Below are 19629 nucleotides of genomic sequence, written 5' to 3'. Positions count from 1 at the left end.
GATGTTTGTAAATGTATAATGTCGGTGCGGCACGGCGGTATTCTAAATATGTGGCGAGCCGAAAGTCCTCTCATGTGGTTTGGTGGAAGGGGAGAGGGGTAGGAGACCCTCGGACCCGTCCCCCTCAGTGTGCTCTCCATCAAAATTGGGGGCGCAACTGATCTAAATCGCACTGTCACCTGAATGAAGCTCAAGGCTGTTGCCAACGGCAGGCTTAATCTAGCGCTCCTTGCCACGAGGAATTTCGTGGGCTTGGGCTGACTAGGTCAGACAAGTGAGCATAAGCAACAACAACAACAAGCATTTTGAGGCAACTTATGAATAATTCTAATTTAATATCTTAAACGGAATGTACAAATATAATGTAAAAACATGCAATTTGATAATATAGCAAAACACGCAAGCTTAGTGGGGAAACCAAGCTTATTCACATGCGCTCAGCCAAAATAAGCCCAATAAAGCCGAATAGGAGCATATGAAATCTAAAGTTAGAAGTCTAGGAAAGAGATGTCCGGGTTAACGACTACCGCCTGTGCCCTGTTTATATTTGAATCTGCAGTCATACATTGTTGATTCCGGAAAATCCAGTTCCTGACTATTGGTTAATAATGCTACCTCATTTTAGTGTATGATCGATTTATATTTAATGCTTCATTTTTAAATTTTGTGCTTTTCTATTATACTTCTTGTCTTGGACCCTCACAAATGACTCTAGCAAAAAAGGCAAAATTCGATATTGACAGTGGAAGATCATTTCAAGAGACCTGGACAGAATTATTTGGAGTTATTGAACACAATAGGAAAGCATTATGCATTCTGTGCGAGGAAAGTGTTGTGTGTCACACATCTAGTGTCAGACGGCACTTTAACACCAACCACGAGATTGTTGCCGAACTTGAAGAAGCTGAACGGAAAGTGTTTATTGAAGGGAAATTGAGGAATTATAATTACGAGAAAGTTGGTTTTTGCAATTATCTTTCTAAAACAAACCATCTAACAACGGCCAGCTTTCAAATTTCACTGTTCCTGGCAAAACATGATAAACCGCTCTCCGATGGGGTTTAATCAAAGAGGTTTTGGGCACGCCCCCCCCCCGAGAAAAAAGGTTTTGGGCATGTGGCCGCAAAAACGTTCGCCACCACTGACCTATCTGCTTTTACCATAAATAAATCGAATTTCAATGATGTATTCTTACAGCCCACTTAGACCGGTTCTCTGTCGGTTGCCCTTGCTTTGGAGCTTTGTTCTTTATGCATGCTCATCAAAGTACATTTTTATGCACTTTTTCGGTTCACTATTCGGTCAATGGCCTTTGAATTTTTGATCATTTGGAGTGTTTTCATGTGAATCCAAAAATGTTATCGAAGTGCTTCGTTCTTATTCTCCCCATTACTATCAGAGAATGTAATATGGATTTTCTGTGGTTCATAAATGTACGAAGAAGATTTTATTGCCTCATGAGTTTTTAACTCAAAATCAATATTGATATTGTTCAGCTTCAATAAATTCCATAGTAAGTTCTTTTACTGTAGGGATTAGAAAAGATACTTTTAATTTTGTATTTAATATAATTTTATTTGCATTATGTAATTAATCGAGTGCCATTTCTAAATTTACTATGACTTCATCATTTGTAGAGATGTCTAACACAGTTTACTTGTTATAATATTATGAGACAGACTTACGAAATCTATTTTATTATAGGTTTAAAACAAGAAACACATACAAGCGTCATCTTAAAACACGACATGGAAAAATTTTAACAGCACAAGGAATTCGTCTCTTATCTGTTGAAGAGTTCTGTAAAGTGAGAACGAGTCCAAGGAAAAGACCGTCTAAATCTGAATCAAATCATAAGAGAGATCAGGAAACGCAATGGCCAGAAATAATGTATCCAGAAAGTGATTTTTACTTTTAAAAACAGAATATAGTTACTGTAAATTGTGAGAACAGTTTTATAAAGTGTTTTTAATCATATCAATGTACGGTTATTAATGATGTTAATTCAAATTTTCCTTACGTGGTTTGAATGAAGATGTTACTGCTAAAAAGTAGTGCATCTAAAGTGACTTTTTTTTCTCTCATAATTGTTCAAAGTGTATATATTTTTTGTGACATTCTTATGAATTTTTTACGTCTTGAAAAATATGCTGTATATCAGTAACATTTTAAGCTTGATTTTAATACTGAATTTTGTTTTTTTGTTCTATTCCATGTGCGAGGTGTTACAGAAAGGATACAGAAGCAATTTGATGCTAAGGGTTCAGAGGCCTGCTAGAACATAAATATGAATTTTTATTAATTTCATGTGCATTGTGACTAGTTATTTGCCCTGGGGGGTTGTAATACCATTAAATTTGGTAATCCGTTTTATATTCTATCATACAAGAACTTTGAAACTTACAAAATTAATGATATAAGCAATTTTTGCTTGCTTATTTTTGTATAACTTATTCTTATGAAACAAGCAATGTTTTATACTTATTTTCTCGTAATTATTAACAGCTAATGACCTTTAGTATTCATGAATGGGCCATGAAGAAAAGTATAGCTAAATCAAATGAGACTTTTCATTGGTAAGGTAAGAAGGTTGCTAAGAAGAGCTAATTGCTAAGAAGGTATTTCTGGCACCTTCTTAGCATGTCTTCGTGGTGTAGTGGTCAGCAAGCTCGGCGCATATTCGAGAGACCCGTGGTGTGAGTCCCGGTGAGGGCATTGCTCATTTTTTCATCTCTCCTGCTTTCAAAAAAATACCTAATGTCTCTACAAGGAGATGAATATAAGTCGACAGATTTCTGGAAAAGAGAATATTTATATGTAAGATAAAAATAAGTAAAGCAAACTGCTAACATTAATTTTAAAATAGCATCCCCAGGCCGCCCAATTGATGCTAATAAATTTTAGAATGAAACGTTTTCCATTCTTGGCAAATAGGAGGTGGACGCGAAATCTTCAGTTGTCCCCGGGCACTGAAAACCGTAGCTACGGCTCTGTGTTTATCGCTACAAATGTAAAAATTCTTCTGGAAGAAGACGCAGTAACGCCTGTTTGATTTGTGTTGGATTAAGTAAAAAAGTATACCAACCATGAATAAAAAAGAAATGATTGAATTCGGCCACATCTGAAAGTTTCCGCTTCTTTTAATGCATCCATTCGTGATGCCACCAGCTCTCCCATTTTGTGTTTATGCATTCATCAGTCACTGTATCAACTTTCTTAAGTTATTACATATATATAAATTGTCATATTTTTTTAATTCCGTGATAATAAATGAACTAAAGTCGATATTTGAATGGTAATGCAAAATATCGAGTCTTTTATTTGTATTAAATTGATACAAGTCCTTAAAATTACTTCCAGACTATAATACTTTGACATTTTAGTTGCATTTTTTTAACTCAGAAGCAAGTACTATATATATATATATATATAGATAGATGGGATTTGAGTATTTAAAACCCAATGGCCGAGTGGTTAAAACTGAGTATTGGTAATTCGACCGTGACTAGGGTTCGATTCCAGCCGAAGAAGGAGGCTGGTTTCCTTCTTCGGCTATATGGCTGGTTTCATCATCTGTAAAGTCAGTACGAGTCACATTTATCTTAGAATATCTTCCATGATGGCATCCCTCCTCTTAGGCAGATAGCACTCGTAGTTTTGCCAGATTCATATAAACTAATCTGAGTATTTAAAGTGCTGCATTGCATGTTCCATAAGAAGTGAAATTTCTGCTTTAGTATAATTTCCGCATTTGCAGCTATAGAAAAAAATGAGTGAATTTAAGCGAAAAAATGACTATAAAATCGTTTTTAAAAACAGTCTTTTATGAATATTAAGCTTCCAAGTCATAAATCATCTCACTTATATGTTATCTACGTGTTAAATTTCTGTGGAAATAAAATTTTATTACTTCAAGCTTGTTATGTTGTAGTTACATTGAAAGTTTTGATAGCTGCATGAGAGTTTTCATGGTTTTTCCCATGTGTACCGTCAATATGAGTCATATTCCTTTAAAAACTCCACAAAGGCATCTGTCTGCTTAAGCAGATTGTTCTAGTGTTTGTCTGATAAACTTTGGATAATAGAGGCACTAAGTATAATTTATGTCTGCCTGTAGGGATGTTTCAGTCTTCTTATGAGCATGGCAAATAAATGGACTTTTTCTCCCCCTTCCTGCTTTTCATTCTCAGAAACTATTTCCCAATTTGCTTATATGATGTAGTGATTCAATAATGCGTGTCAATAGTATCCCAAGAAAAATGTGGTTATCTAAAAATTTTAGTCATAGTGTAATTGATGCATTATTAGAGGTTGTCTAATTTCTTGTATCTGAATTACAAATTTTTTATCTTTTAAAATTAGTCTTAACATGGGATATTATTGTCTGTTAAAAGATATTTTTTATTTTAATTAGGGCCGTATTTTTAATAGACCAGAACTGGTTGCACAATGTTGTGTATGCACATACAAAATTTTAGAACTTAATTTTTCCAATCAGACCTGTGAAACTGCCAGATGATAACCTTTGGAAATAGTTATTAACACAGAATGAAAAAGCAGGGATCCCCGTTCCGGATGCCCCTAAGTGTCTGTCATATCGGGGTGGAAATATCCAAGCTTCTGAGACCCCTTCAACGGCGGCGCAGACCCCACAGTCCCTGTCCGGCTTTATACATAGCCTTTGACAAGGTAGCAAACGCTTGGTACATAATACAAAATTTAACGCTGTGACATCTTTGCCTCCGGGCACCACTCCATTGGCATCAAAATTCGTCTTGGTGCCTTGTCCGCTTTGTCAATCCTCATCACTGGGACTCTGAGAGCCTAACCCCCGTCGACTAGGTCAGTGATCTCCGATCTAGCTCCACAACAGCCAAAGAAACAGACACAACAGTACCAGTACGGTCCCTGTCAAGCCTGAACCAGCCTTAGACTGAACTAGGGCTCTAGTCCTGTGAAGTCAAATTACGCACCCCCGTGGTTCAGACTGCCTAAGTGCAGATCCTAGCCAGTACTTCCCAGAAAGTTTCTTGAGTCAACCCCCGGGGGGGGGGAGTTATTAGCACATCTGAACTTCCTTCCACCTAAATATTGTTTGCGTACGAAAAGAAGTTTGAATGATATCCCTCATGTGATTTTATGCAGCTGTTATCTGCTGTTGTAGAATAAATGACAAGAAGGAAGACACTCCTAAATAACTTGACATAAGGATCAAGAACTTCATCTCTGTATGTTTCAGCATTCATAGTTGCACTAGTAAAAATGCGGAGGTCAGCCCAGCCCTTCAAAATTATACACAGTTATACCATGATTTTGCTACTTTTATATCGCTGCCTTTCATGGATATTTTTCAGGCTTATTGCGTGTGTTTTGTCCCTTCCAGATGGTAACACGTCTGAAATCACTCCCCAAACATCGTCAGGCTCATCACCTTTAAAAAAAAACTCAGCTCCAGTCTATGGTGCTGTAATCATGATGATATCTGCACCACTGGTAACTGGTTGCATTTCACAGCTCGGCTTAGTTGGATACAAATCAAGGGTTTCTTTGCATACAGCCCTTTTTTATTCAACCTGTAATTCACTGTATGTCTATATGGTCGAGTTCCTGTAGCTGCAGCGAACTCCTTTGCAATCTGGACTCACATCAGTTGTCTGTTTCGTTTAGCAGTCTTTGCCAAATAATATTCCAGCGAATCTGTTGTGGCACGTTTTCAACCTTGATCTGGTAATCACCATTTTATTTAAACCATTTCTAGGATGCTTGCAAGGACGTTTTTGACTACTTTTTAGGTATTTACAAACCTGTGTCAGTATCTTGCTTTCACTCCCTCAATCACGCGCCATGGCGTACAATTGGTCAGATACCTTCTCAACGACATCCTCCACCTTTCAGACGTGGAAGTTTTATATAGCTGCTCACAAAGTTCTTGAAATTAGAATATAAATCACCCCCTTGCATACGTTTTTGCACATAACGGAAGAATGAGATCAAAAATTTGCATGTTTTTGTGTAGCAAAGGTGAATCCTATTGGAATACATGCTTTGAGTTATCAACTAACTGCCTTTCATTGGATTTCACGTAATAGAATTAACATAAAGGACGTATTTATAATTCCTTTAATTTTACTCCAAGTATTTTTGTTTGGTTATGGATTTCCTGGCGCAAAGCCTGTACGTTTATATGCGCTGAAAACATGTCATTAAAAACATCCCAAATTAAATAAGCGACAAGGACAAGATACAAACAAGCACAAATTTAAAACAAGATCACACTTATAAAATCGAATGATGTGAAAAAATGATAAATTCTGAAATAAACTAATGCATAAAACTCGCATAGTTTCCAATACGAAACATGATCAAAAATAAAAAAATATGACGTATATTAGAATATATAGCATTAAAATCCCAAGAAACAACATCAAGAAAATCAGATTAAATAATAAAAACGTGTCTCTTTCAGGTATTGAAATAAATTGTCATTTACCTTTTCCCGATAATACGATCAAGAGTCAAGACACTGTCGCTAAAATACTTTAATCGAAGTCGATTAAAATGAGAACATTCAATTAAAAAATGACTACGGACAAAACAGTATTATTGTTTGAACGAATAGGTTCACTCTCGATCTTCAAAAGGTAACTGTGCGTGACTTGAACGTGACCAATCCTCAAGCGTGTTAATAAAACCTCCTCCCTCCGGTTCCTAGTGGTCTCCCAGTTTTCTACTCTATATTTGACGCTTCTCAATTTATTCTGGAACTAACTATTCCAAAATTACTGCCACCTATTAATTCCCGCCAGTCTATATAGAATATATCTACAAAATATGAAAAGGCAGTACCTTTTACTGCTTACTAAAGACTATAAATAAAGTCCTATGGCAAATGACGTACGATACATTGCTTCTCAATGAAATAGTAACAAGAAAAGAGTTATCGTCACATGATAATCGATTCCCAGCCAGACTTTGCAAAGTGATTAATTACCATACAAAATGCAAATGATTAAATGTTCAAACATGTATGCAAATAGCATGCGCATGCAATATCAGAAAAGCTGACCTAGCCGCGCAAAACGAATCCCGAACAGTGCATAGGTGTTCTCCATTGGTATCCTTCAACGGAGATAAAGAAACCTGTCAAAACCGGTCTTGGCGCAAAACGAGATATTATGAACAGTTGACGGATTTTGAAAGAGCAGTAATAATCGGAGTGAGAGAAGGTAATTTCTTGTATAGTGAGCAGGGCCTGATTACCGTCTAGGATCACAAAGCCCGCGCCTATGGTTTCCCAGATTAACTTACAGCTCTCTATACCACCTTGTTTTTTCTATCATGAAAGAAGGAAAATAAACATTGGGGGCTCACAGAAGGGCCTTTTTCCTAATTCTGTCTTAATCGGACCGTGACCATGAGATTGTTGGGCCAATACAGTTAGTTATGCGTACATGGAAACAATGGTCAAAAGAAGGTTTGAGGCATTGATGGGAGGGAATTGGAACATTTAAAACTACGTCAGAACTGTAAGATAGAAATTTAGTACAAATGATAATAAATCGCGCTGCAACATCAACACCGTTACTAAAACAGTAGAGGGTATCCCACTAAGTGTGCCAGCCATGTTAGACGACGATTGTTGCAATGAAGTCACGTAGCTCAGCATCCGCTGCTTCGAAGGCTTTAAATTCTCTATTATAGGCGTCAGCGATTTCCGCAGGGCAGAAGGCGAACACATTGGAACGCTAAATTGGTGCAAATTATCTTTTTCCCATAAATCTCTATACAATCCGTAAATCCATGATGGGCAGAACTTCATTTGTCTCTACAATAGGAACGTTATCAAGACTTCATTGCAGAGCGTTTTAGTGATCCTAGCTGTAAGCGTCATGGTTTGAGATGGTATTATATTTCATTGACGCATTCATATTTTCTTAGAATTTTCGGCTTTATAATCTTTTGATCATAACAGCTGAAAATAATTTTAGCTATGAATCAAATAGAAATTTATAAATATATATGGGAACAGGGAATAGATTTATTATTTCGTTTTTGAATTTAACAGATCTTTGCTACTTCAGTTATTTTTATTTCTGGATATTTAATTTCGTTATTTTATTTTTCAGCATTTCATTTATAGAGTGTTCAGAAAAATGTGTTTCCAAAGTATCATATAATTGGATGCCCAAAGTATTATTTAAATGTATAAGAGTAGGATATCTTTCTGAATTAATTTTAAATATTCAAAAGTTATGTTTTAAAAATAAAACTTATCTAAGTTGAAAATCGCCTCTTCTACGTAAAAAAGAATAGAAACTTATGGCAAAATTAAAGGCTATAAAAGGCATATATTCTTTTCCATTTAGTTTTTAAAGCAACTAATATTATTCACTGATTTATTGCTTACATTAATTTCCTCTACTTAATGTAGCTGTTTGTTTCTTCTCATATTTCCGTGCTTTTATAGCTTCTTGTTGGAAAACGTATTTTTAGGCATAAATGATGCTCTAAGAAACTGGTTTGTAATGCTTAATTCTTATTGTATGGGAAGAAGAAAAACCTTTGTTGATATGCTAATATAGATAATATAGATACAGGATTTGCATCAAGACTTGATTCTTAAAAATCTGAAAAACTTATATAAACATCTGCCTGCAATTATACACTCATTATTGTCAATAATTATTACTTAATTATGAGTGAAACAGTACTCTCCTAGAACGGTTAAGTGGTCAAAGCTTAGTAACTGGAGAACTTTTAATGCTTAAAAGGTCTATGGTTGACTGAAAAAAGATGCATGTATTAAAACATGAAAATGCAGAGTTACTATTGTTTTTGTTTTTGCAATGGAAAAATAGATATTACATGGTGGAAGAGTAACAGAAAGGTCGAAAACCCTTAGTATCAAAATAGAGGTTTGAACAAGCGTTTAACTTCAGTTCTGCTGTCCTGTATATGACTGATTACTTTTAGTACTTTTAATGTTTCACATTCCTTAATTTGCAATACTACCTAAAGAGGTTTTTAATTACATGAATTGTGAAATACAATGATTTATGATTCATATAATGTGTTCATACTTATTCAAATATTATACACGTTTTACAGTATTAAATGCATGTGAAAATATTTATTTTTTTAAGAATGAGCATTTTTATATCTGTTTTAACCTATTATTGGGGTTAAATATTCATATTGATGTACTTTAGTAAATTTAAGGATCTTCATTCAATAGTAAATTTATAAAAAGTCTTTGCAGTGGGTATATCACTGAATCGAAAATCAGTAGCATCTTTGTGCAGCTGGTTCATTTTCCTTTTCTAAAATAATATTCTTTCTCCCCCCTCCCGATATATATTTGTGTGTTAATAAGATGTATTAAGCATGCTAAAACGTTTTTTATTTTTCCAATTAAACACTGGTAAGATTATTTTGAATTTATTATTTTATTATGTCAGTTTAATATCAGTTAATGTGCATTTTGTCTTCCTTTCTCCAGTTTTCTCTTTTTCATTTGATATCCTTCTTTTACTTGAGATGATACATGTTTCAACAAACATACAAAATTATTAATTGCCTAAGTGATGAAGTATATTGTGCAATGAAGTATATTGTGAATTAAAGAATCTGATATATCCAGACACTAATGATTTTTGGAATCTAAATCTATCTTAAATATAGTGGAACTCCAATTATCCTGATTTAGTACTACCACAGCCTACTCGGATATTAAAAAATTCCAGATATTTAGGTTATCTTTTTATAGGCCAAATATGTATTCAGCGCAATGTAATGCAGAGCATTTTATTTTATTGCAAATCATTTCAATGAATATCATACTGTTCAAAGCGTTTTTAGCTCTTTCATTAAAATGTAAATTCTATTTTTTCCAACAAAATTAATATAAAAGAATGAAACTAATTTTTTTCATAAGCCCTAAGTAATCTTTATCTTTTAAGCAAAATAATTATTTTTTATTTGCGTAAAAAATGCATATTGTATTTTTATTCATCTAAAATAAAACAGACATTTTTTATTCGTCTAAAATAAATTAACAACATAATGCATGTTACAAACTTTTGCATTTATAATTTGTGATATACTATATTCATGACTTCAGTATAAAAAAAAAAAAAAAAAAATGTCAGAATCATCTTTGTTGCCAAAGAACGTTCTTTAATAACTGAGGCACATAATGATTTCATTTGAAATATATGAGCTGTGTCACATTCTTAATATCATTCCACCCAAGCTAAGCTTCGTTATGCGGAGAGCTATGATCTTCATCAGTAAAAGATAAAGTGGATCATCTTAATAGCGGTGAAAAGAAGCTTCTCCGTCCTTTGCGCTGCATTCGGCGTGTAATTGGAAGCACGTGCGACTGGTAACAGGAACATTCAGAGTTCGAATCTTGGCGAGACCATCGCTGATTTTTCATTTTTGCTACTCCGAAATAAATATCGTGATTCTACAAGAGGCGACCGAACTAAAATGTGGTATATCATAATTCGTCACCAACTGTATTTAGCGAGTAGTATCTTCTCTTCCTCAGTCGCCGGTTGAAACAGGGACGGGAAATTTCCTCCTTCCTTGCTGCCTGCCTTCACAGTGTAACTGAAAGCACGACCAGCTAGGAATCGGAAGATTTGGACTTCGAATCCTGCCATCTCTCTTGCATCGATAAATATCTGATGATTAAGAATACTATTTTTTAAACTGTACATATTATACTCATTCATCTAAATTAATATAAGTACTTCAAAAATTACATACTGCACTGTCTATTTATTTTATATAATAATTAAATCAATGAAAATTTTAAAATACGTAATTAAATTAATAGCGGATTTAATTATATTTGTAATGGAGTAGAATAAAAAACAAAGATCCAGAATAGTTGGAGTTCTTATATAATGTGAATATTTTCTCTGAAATCTGTATTTAGAAACTTACCTTCGTTTTAGATATGCATCTTTTCTTCTAATTAGAAATAAAGCAAAAATAGAAACACGAGGTCGAATACTAAATAATATATAAAAGACTTTAAAGTGTAAAGTAATTTGAAATACAATGGGTAAAAAACATTACGCTGATTTTTAAATTCTGCAGCATTGATCATTAAAAGCACCGGAAATAATTCAAAGTAATTAACTGAGTTCATGAATAGACGATGTGTGAGGAAGAGAAGAAAGACATGCTGTATTATTATGTTATGAAGGAAGAATATTTTTTCTAGCTGAATATATTCCTGATCACATGCATACTATTTTTCCTTTGATTATAAGAAAAATGACAGCAGTATGCGAAAAATGCCCCTTCAAAGAAAAACTTATATTGTATCATAATACATAAGTTGCATTTACTTATAAATTTAAAGAATTTTTTATATTGTTTGCTTGTTCATATTTGTATCATATTAACTATTATGTGTAATTCTTTAAATTTCGTTCATTCCATTTTAATAATCTTTATTAGTTCAACCCATGTTGCTTGTTATGTATACCTTAGATTGTAATGCTATTTCATCTTAATGAGACTTTGTTCTGAGATTAACGTGTATCAGTGTTTTTAATGCATTTCCCATCTGTATCTTTTATGAAATAACTTCTTTTCTTGTTTTTAATACAAATGCATTATTTAAAGTTTACAAGGAGCTTGACTGGTTTGTTGTTGCATTTTCAGTCTCTTATTGCTGAATTATCCACAGACTTTTTCCTTAATTTAATAACTTAGTAATTATAGGCAGTTTTCATTTTCAAGTAATTCATGTAAGTTTATTTAGGTGAAAAAATTGCTCACCTGTATATAACTAATTGTACTTAAGTGCAAATATTTGCAAACCCTTGCATATGATCAGACAAACGTAGCTATTCCTTATTTTATTTTGACTTTAAATAGACTTTCTGACAGTATGATATGACTTTTAGTATAATGTGTGATATTTTCGACAAAAGATCGCCATCGTATATTTTACATTCAAACGTGTTAAAAGAATATATTCTAATGGAGGGTATCAAATTCAAAATTCTGAACTTGACTGCAGGTATTTTTAATTAGCAAGTTCCTTCTAAATTACAGTTTCATTCTGTTTGAGGACTATGCAGTGACCAAAACATCTAGTCAAAAACTTTTCTGTGAAATTCACTCTTATTGTAATTTTAGAACATCAGTTCAAAAGCTCAGTCTTTTTTATTGTCTAAGTTTTATGTACGCATCTTTAAATATGTATGTACATAATGAGTGTATCTACCTAGTGATCGTCTGTGTGCACATGTATGCATATATGTATAAAACTTAAAGGAAAATTACATATAGAATTTTCCTTTATGTATATTTTTGCTAGATATTTTTGAATCCCCCCTGTATTTGTGTTTGGGTGTGTATATTCCAATAAAACTTAAGTAAAAAAATAGGCAAAATTAGACTTTCAGACCTAAAATTTAGGGCTGACGCTGCAAACATTAATTAAATAATATATTAAATGGTAATATCATCTCGGAAAATGTAGAGTAAAAGTCTATTTTTATGAAAAAAACTATTGTAATACAATAAAGATTTTTTTCAGTTAAAGATACAATATTAAAATAGTATATTAATTACTGATGATTCCATTGAAATAGGCTGCCTTTTTCGATACAGTCATCAATAATTAAGGAAATCCGAATCATGTCTCGTCTTTCCAGACTACTACAAAGAAATTTGATTTTAAAGATTTAATAAAATATCTAGATTCAATATTAATTAAGTCTAAAGCAGTTTAGAAAAATACCCGACACTATTCTATTCCCTAGTAAAAGTAAATTAAATTCTGTAAATATATTTGAAAACACCTGAATTTATTGTGAAATAATTATTTGCAATGAGTAAAAAAGTACTTAAAAATAAAAATATATACCTAAAACGCATATTTACAATAAAAGAAATTTTAGATTTTAAATTCCGTCCTATTAAAAAAAAATTATATAAAAAAGGCCAAAAGTCCAAATAATTACTTCTAAACATTTATCAAACTCCTACTTAAAAAATGGCTGCCATTTGTTGTTTTTTAGGCATTTTGCGTGAAAAATTTTTATAAGTAAAACAATGGCGTTATTAGTATTGTAAGAGTTTCAACTTTTAAGCTGATATGCTAAAGATTTCTCGAATTATGTCGAATTGCAAACTGGTGAGGAAAACTCTTTGGCATACTAAATACTAGTCCTCTGTATGTTGATGCCAATTGGCGAGAAAAACTCGTAATAGAGAATATTTCTGATTGCTCTGTAGACAAATAAGAAAAGTGTTAAAAATGAGGGTCTGAAATTGGGAATAATATATATGTGTGTGTTACTGTAAAAGACCGATATCTGGTAAATATTTATATTATCCGGTGAGTGTCAACATTCACATAATCCCTTGGTGTTTGTCTAAAATATTTGCTAAATATCATTATTTCTCACTTGGCAAATGTCAAAATGCTCTAGCTGCCTTTACAATTTTGCCAGATATTTTTTAATCAACGTGTGTATACACCATAGAGCCCTGTGGCGCAGCAGCACCACAGGTCCGGATTCCGATCCCCGGGCTGGGCAAGGTTGACTCAGCCTTTCATCCCTGGAATGGGTCTATAAAATGAGTACCAATTTCGACTGCGGACTAAACACCGAGGATCCTGCGACAAGCTGACCACTTGTCTAGGCTAAGATGCGCAAGCACCCCGGAGCCCACGTTCTAGAAAGCAGATGTTAGGGCACTTCCGGCCATGGCTTTCTAAGGGCTGTTTGTGCCGCCGAATTTAGTTAAGTTTTAGTATATACACCATGTCCATAAAAGTCCATATGTGGCCTTTATATTAGCAACCGCTGGTCCGCCATATACTTCCAATTATGAAAAGTGTTTTAAATGATTTAAATACTGAGTTTGCCCATTTTTAATTTTAAAAGAATCGATTTAATAAAAATTACAAAATCTAGCTTTTTGTACAGTCTGTATAAATGGAAATTGCTACTCATTATAAAGAGTAAAATACAGAAAATTTGACATTCGTATGAAGAAAATTGATCAAGCTATTTAATTTCAAAATTTAGGTTGTGTTTTGCCGAATTTTAAATGATTAACTAAAAACTGAAATCAAGATATTTGGCGCCATTTCCTTGTAAACTGGAAATTTTAGAATGCATTTTAAACATATGTGGCAACGTTAACCTTAGTGTTTTTTTTTTTTTTTTTTTTCTATAATGTTCTTATCATGTTAATCGAATTGTTGCTCACGATGTTTTCGTATACAGGCGGGCGAGATTTCGGCAATACGATAACAGTATCCGAATGATAACATTAATCGCTATCACATAAAGCGGCGTCTACTGTAATAAAATTTGGAGAATGAATAGCATTATTTACCAGTTGATCTTTAACCGTAAAAATATGCCATTTATTCTCCTTGTTCAAAGGTATAACAAATTGATATCGAACCTTGATATGAGGTAAATGGAACCGTAACCATTTCGGATAGTCGAAAACTTGGTTGATAGAGATTAAATTTACATTATCCTCATTTTTCTTTCGACAAGGTTTCACGAAATTGTTTTTATGAAATTATAAAAATAAATGCGCAAGTACTATTCTTGATATTTTAAAAAATTCTTTTATTAGTAGGTAAATCCCACCCATTCAAACCAATAATTCCGCCCCTTTCAGTGAAGAACACTGCGGGGAGATAATTTAAATCCTGTGCAGAGACAAAGAGACAATTGATTAGATATCCATTCAGCATATGCAGCCATAAGGCTAAGAGCATAAATGTTCATTAACCGCGCTCGACTGGGAATTTGATTACAATTGTCAGCGGGACCCATTGATCTGTTAAACATACACCGAAAGGCCATTAAATTATTACTATCCTGTTAATAACATGTAGGACCATCTTTAGCCCTCAAAACTGCCAGCACCTGGCGTGGCATTGACTCCACAAGGGGCTGATACACAGTCTGAGGCATTTGGTACCAAGCGCTCACCAACTGGTCCTGCAATCCCACACATTGAGAAAGGGTAGCGTGGTAGCACGAATTTGGTTTTCCAGGTGGGACCACTAATGCTCTATTGGATTGATGTCAGGTGAATTTGGAGGCCAAGACATGACTTGAAAGTCACTGGAATGTTCCTCGAACCACTCCCTGACGATCGACCCTTATGACATGGTACATTATCCCGTCGGTAAGCATCATGCCTTGCCAGAAATACTGTTGTCATGAATGGGTAAACCTGGTCTACAACGATGTTCACGTAGCGCACAGACGTCAGGGATTGTTCTGTGGAGATTATGGGTCCTAATGTGCTGTATGAAAACATTGCCTACACTGTAATACTCCGCCACCGGCTTGTGCAGGGACATGTTAATCTTCTCTGTATCGTTCCAAGTTTAGTATATGTACTGCCGAAGCAAGTACGCCGTCCAACTGTGTATCCGAGAGCCAGGGTTTCGTTTAGAAATTGGCGTATTAGCACACGCCCGTCGATGTGATGGACTAGAAAACGTGATTTGTCGGACCATGCAACTTTCTCCCATTCTTCTAATGTCCAATTCCGATGTTTCTTGGCCCATTGCAGACGCAGCTGATAATGACGTGCCGTCAGAACAGGGACATGCTTCAGCCTCCGGTTGCGTAGGCCCATACGCAGCAATGTACGCTGCACAGTGTGTTAAGAAACACTGTTTGGGTCGCCACTGTTGTAGCTTGTGGTGATTTCGGCTGTTGTAGCTCTTCAGTCACAGCACGCAATGCGTAGCAATCTCCGCCTCTGGAATCAATGCGCTGTCGACGACACGCTTCTGGCCGGCGACTTGTCGTTTCACCACCCATATACCACTTTTGATATGTTTTCACAACAACTGCACGTGAACAGCCCACTAAAAGCGCCATTTCTGATATTGATGCTCCCAGTCGCCGAGCCATAACGATTTGACCTTTTTCGAAGTCTGATAAATGCTTTTCCCATTATGTCGCTAATCACGCTATGTTTGGAAAGACAATGCATAGCCGCTTTTACTCCAACATCAGCCCCGCACGCGCAGTGTTTTTGTTCCTGGGCGAGCCCATTTTTATAGATGGAGAGTGGTCATAATGTAATGGCTCTTTGGTGTAAAAAGTAATAGAGTAAGGAAGAATTATACAGGATGGGAAAAAAAAAAAAAAAGACTTGATATAATTTTCTCTTGTTCTCTTGCTCTTTACAAATGTAGACAGGATATGCTATAATCTTTTCTTGTCATTAAATACTTGCTAAGTCACTCGTATGATTAATTATTCACAATCACCGTGTTGCCATATATAATGTTTAGTATCTTCTAGATGAGCTGGTGCTCCACAATCACATCTTAACAATTATTCTTAAGAATCGCTGGAAACAAAGTAGATACTTTCCATGATTTGTTGCTAATTATACTAGGAGGAAATATATTTTTATTCTTTTTATGGATACTTGTGTTTTTGCTATTTTATTAAAACTTGTTTAGAAATTTTATTCTTGATTGTAAGTCTTGACCTAGGAAAGTGGATATCAATCATATCTTTTAATGTGGCATCCTTAGCTGCTGTATCAGCAACTTCATTCTCTATTATCTTGGTGGAACATAATGCCTTTAAAACACTTTGGCTATCTGTATAAATTTTAGCATATTGTGACTACTTTTGAGAAAAACATGTAGCCATGAAAAGGCTTCCTTCAGAGCTATTGCTTCGGCTTAGTAAACTGTGTTTGAATCATTAAATGTATATATTTTATATGTTATAACTAGTTTATCTTCGTAAGCTATAAAATGCAACTTCATCTTGGATCTTTGAACCATCTGTAAAAATTTCCATTCCTTTGGGAAAATTCATATGCCAAAGATGATCCTCGACTGTAGCCTAGGGATGACAAGTAACTTCAAATCCTTGCGAACAATGCTAGCCAAAAGGCATATGGAACAGCAGTATACTTAAGCGTTAAATACGTTGATAAAATCTCAGTGAACCTAATTTCTTCGAAAAATCATGTTGCCCTATTAAAGAGACTGAGTGGGCCGAAACTCGAACTCATGGGGGTATTGCTCGCAACCAGACTTGTAAAAGTAGATCAAATTATAAAACGAAAAGATCTGTGCAAAACATCTGTATATTAGTAACTAGGTGTACCCGCCCGGCGTTGCCCGTGCATTTAGAAAATGCAGATAAGTGAATAGCGCAGGAATAGTAGTGTAGGACATGTAGACTGTCTCTCTCTCTTCCCCCCCCACAAGCTACAAAAAAGAAATGAATTGTAATTAATCGATTTAATGTATCTTCAAAACAGCAAACTAACGCTAGAATAAAGAAATCAATTGTTACAATCGAACGTTATTTGAAAACAAATAATAATATCAGTGAGTCAAAAAAACCGTGATTAATAAATTATAAATAATTTTTTTTTAAATTTTTCTAATTCAAAAATCGAAAATCGGGCTTCGAGGTCTGGTGGCCAGCCCCTTTGTGCTTCCGTATAAAAAATTCCAGGTCCCTGCGTGCGATAGATTTTGCTGGAGAGCTCGGTCAGACAGACAGACAGACACATTACACTTGCTTTTATTATTATAGATTGTATTTAAATTTCATTATTAAATTCAATTTTATGCATATTTGATATTACTCTTGTAACTATTGCTGTAGAACTTTCGTTTAATTTTATACACTGTATTGTTTTGTGGATAAAAAAACAAATAAAGAGATAAGTAAAGGTTATGAACCAGAAAATTTGTAATTTTTCAACAAATTCTAATCTAAAATTAAAATAAAAGAAATCTAAAAAGTAGAAAAAAATTACTACACTTCTTTACATTCTATAATAAAGTCAAAATGCAATTCATTGCACGCATGGTAATTTAAAGATAGTAAATATTACATTTTGTGAAGAAATTATACACATAAAAATTGATAATAGATAAATAAAAAATACTTAACAAAAATCGGCAAATTAGAATTCTTCAAGAGGGGAAACCCATTAACTAAATTAATAAATTAATTAGTTCACAAGGCAATAAATTCTTAACTTCTGGGTCACCGTGTATTTGCTGCTACATGACAGATTATAGGTGATACCCATTTTACTTGTAGTTAAATTTTGTTGTATGTGAGTGAGAGCGAATGTTAATGCAAGAAGTTTCTATTAAGCCATCACAGCCCTCGAGTGCTTTGCCATAACTAAATAACCAACAAACATAAACGGAATGAAGAAAGATTATAGGCAGTTAGTTCTATTGGGGGCGGTTAGAAAGAAATTCAGTTTGAACGTATTGCTGCTGCTGCTGCAGTTGTTACAAACGTGTACTAATTACAGTTTAAACCAAGCACTTAATTTTTCTAGTATTTTTATATTTTAATAGCATTTTTTATAGAATATTGGTTTGGTTTATTTGATTATGGCAAAGCGCTCGAGGGCTATCTGCCTAAGGGGAGGGATTCCTTTGTGAAGGATTTTCAAAGGGAACTGGCTCATATACATGTTGCACTTGGGGGGAAAAACACGAAAATTCCTATGCAGCCAGCCCATTCATGGGATTCGAACCTCGGAACGAACTGCCATTATTCAGAGACTTTACGTCGGTCGCTGATGAGCTTTTAATGAATCTTGGCAGTTATCAGCTATCATTTGCTTTTGTTTGTTCATTAGTTGCATTTTGGGTACACTAGAATAACGAACTGATTTCTTGCTCAAATATTACTGACAGTTAATACCTCTATTTAGATTTATTAATTCTAAAATAAGTACATTATGTGAAATCCATAATTCTATGTTTTACATTCATTTGCATACCTATTATAATTCTGTTTAATTACAGTTATTTCTGTTGGTTACAATATTTCATGTTTCTAGTCTCAACTCATGCTTATTTCCAGTGTATTAGTGCACAAGCATCGGGTTTTTGGTGTTCATATGGGAAGAAAATCATTATAATTTGAATGCATTTTTCAAGATCATATCTCATTCTAGGGATTTTAAAAGGAAATAAATAACTATAATTTCAAGTACTGAACATTTTTATGTTTTAATAAAATATTTAATTTTTTAATTGGCATTGTAATTCATTATTGTAAATTTAGCACATTTTTAAAATAAAAATACGGATAATTCTGAGATTTATATTTTTATATGTCTAGTTTTCAGACATTTATTATTATTTATCTCTTAACTTTAGTCATGATCCTTTCATTTATATTATTAATATAGACAGTTAAAAAGGATTCATAAGAAATATCAAGATGGGAATTGAATCATTTATGCTGTATTTACCTACAAGTTTTTCTTGAAAAGCTGTATATTTTTTCATTCAGCTGAGTAATTGTGCATCGTCACCAAATATTATATTCATTCAGAATTTCTTTTTATCCATTTCTTGTGTATATGTCTCTGTAAACCATGTATATGATGTATAAAAACTTTTTTTACCATTACTTGTTACTCTTTATCCTGTTACACCATGCAAGATTTCAATAAATCGTTTGAAGTATGCTTTTAACTATTTTTTTTTAGAAAACTTCATTTACAGATAAGATAGCATGATATTAATAACAGGGAATTTTAATGGCTGGAGAGGGAAACAGAAAGAGGATAATGCAATATTTATACAAATTTACG

At 33.9% G+C, this 19629-nt stretch overlaps 1 protein-coding gene and 1 non-coding gene across 3 annotated transcripts in view; one reads left to right on the top strand and one right to left on the bottom strand.

Moving 5' to 3' along the window:
- Window positions 1-19503, top strand: part of LOC118197632 (uncharacterized) — a 142213-nt gene extending 122710 nt beyond the window's left edge. The window contains exon 9 of one of the 2 annotated variants that reach the window (XM_085809735.1): window positions 1705-19503. In XM_085809735.1, coding sequence (XP_085665861.1) covers window positions 1705-1918 — 214 coding nt within the window. In that variant the 3' untranslated portion in view covers window positions 1919-19503. The remainder of the gene's footprint in view (window positions 1-1704) is intronic. The other variant, XM_085809736.1, reaches the window with a different exon arrangement.
- Window positions 15320-15425, bottom strand: LOC118197633 (U6 spliceosomal RNA). Its single transcript, XR_004759628.1, has one exon. It is a non-coding gene; the product is annotated as a U6 spliceosomal RNA (small nuclear RNA).
- Window positions 19504-19629: the final 126 nt, after the last annotated feature.

The sequence above is a fragment of the Stegodyphus dumicola genome, chromosome X2 (genome assembly GCF_044657685.1).
Source record: "Stegodyphus dumicola isolate Sdum_Otavi_A_Nest chromosome X2, ASM4465768v1".
NCBI lineage: Eukaryota > Metazoa > Arthropoda > Arachnida > Araneae > Eresidae > Stegodyphus > Stegodyphus dumicola.
This window is presented reverse-complemented; position numbering and strand designations above follow the sequence as displayed.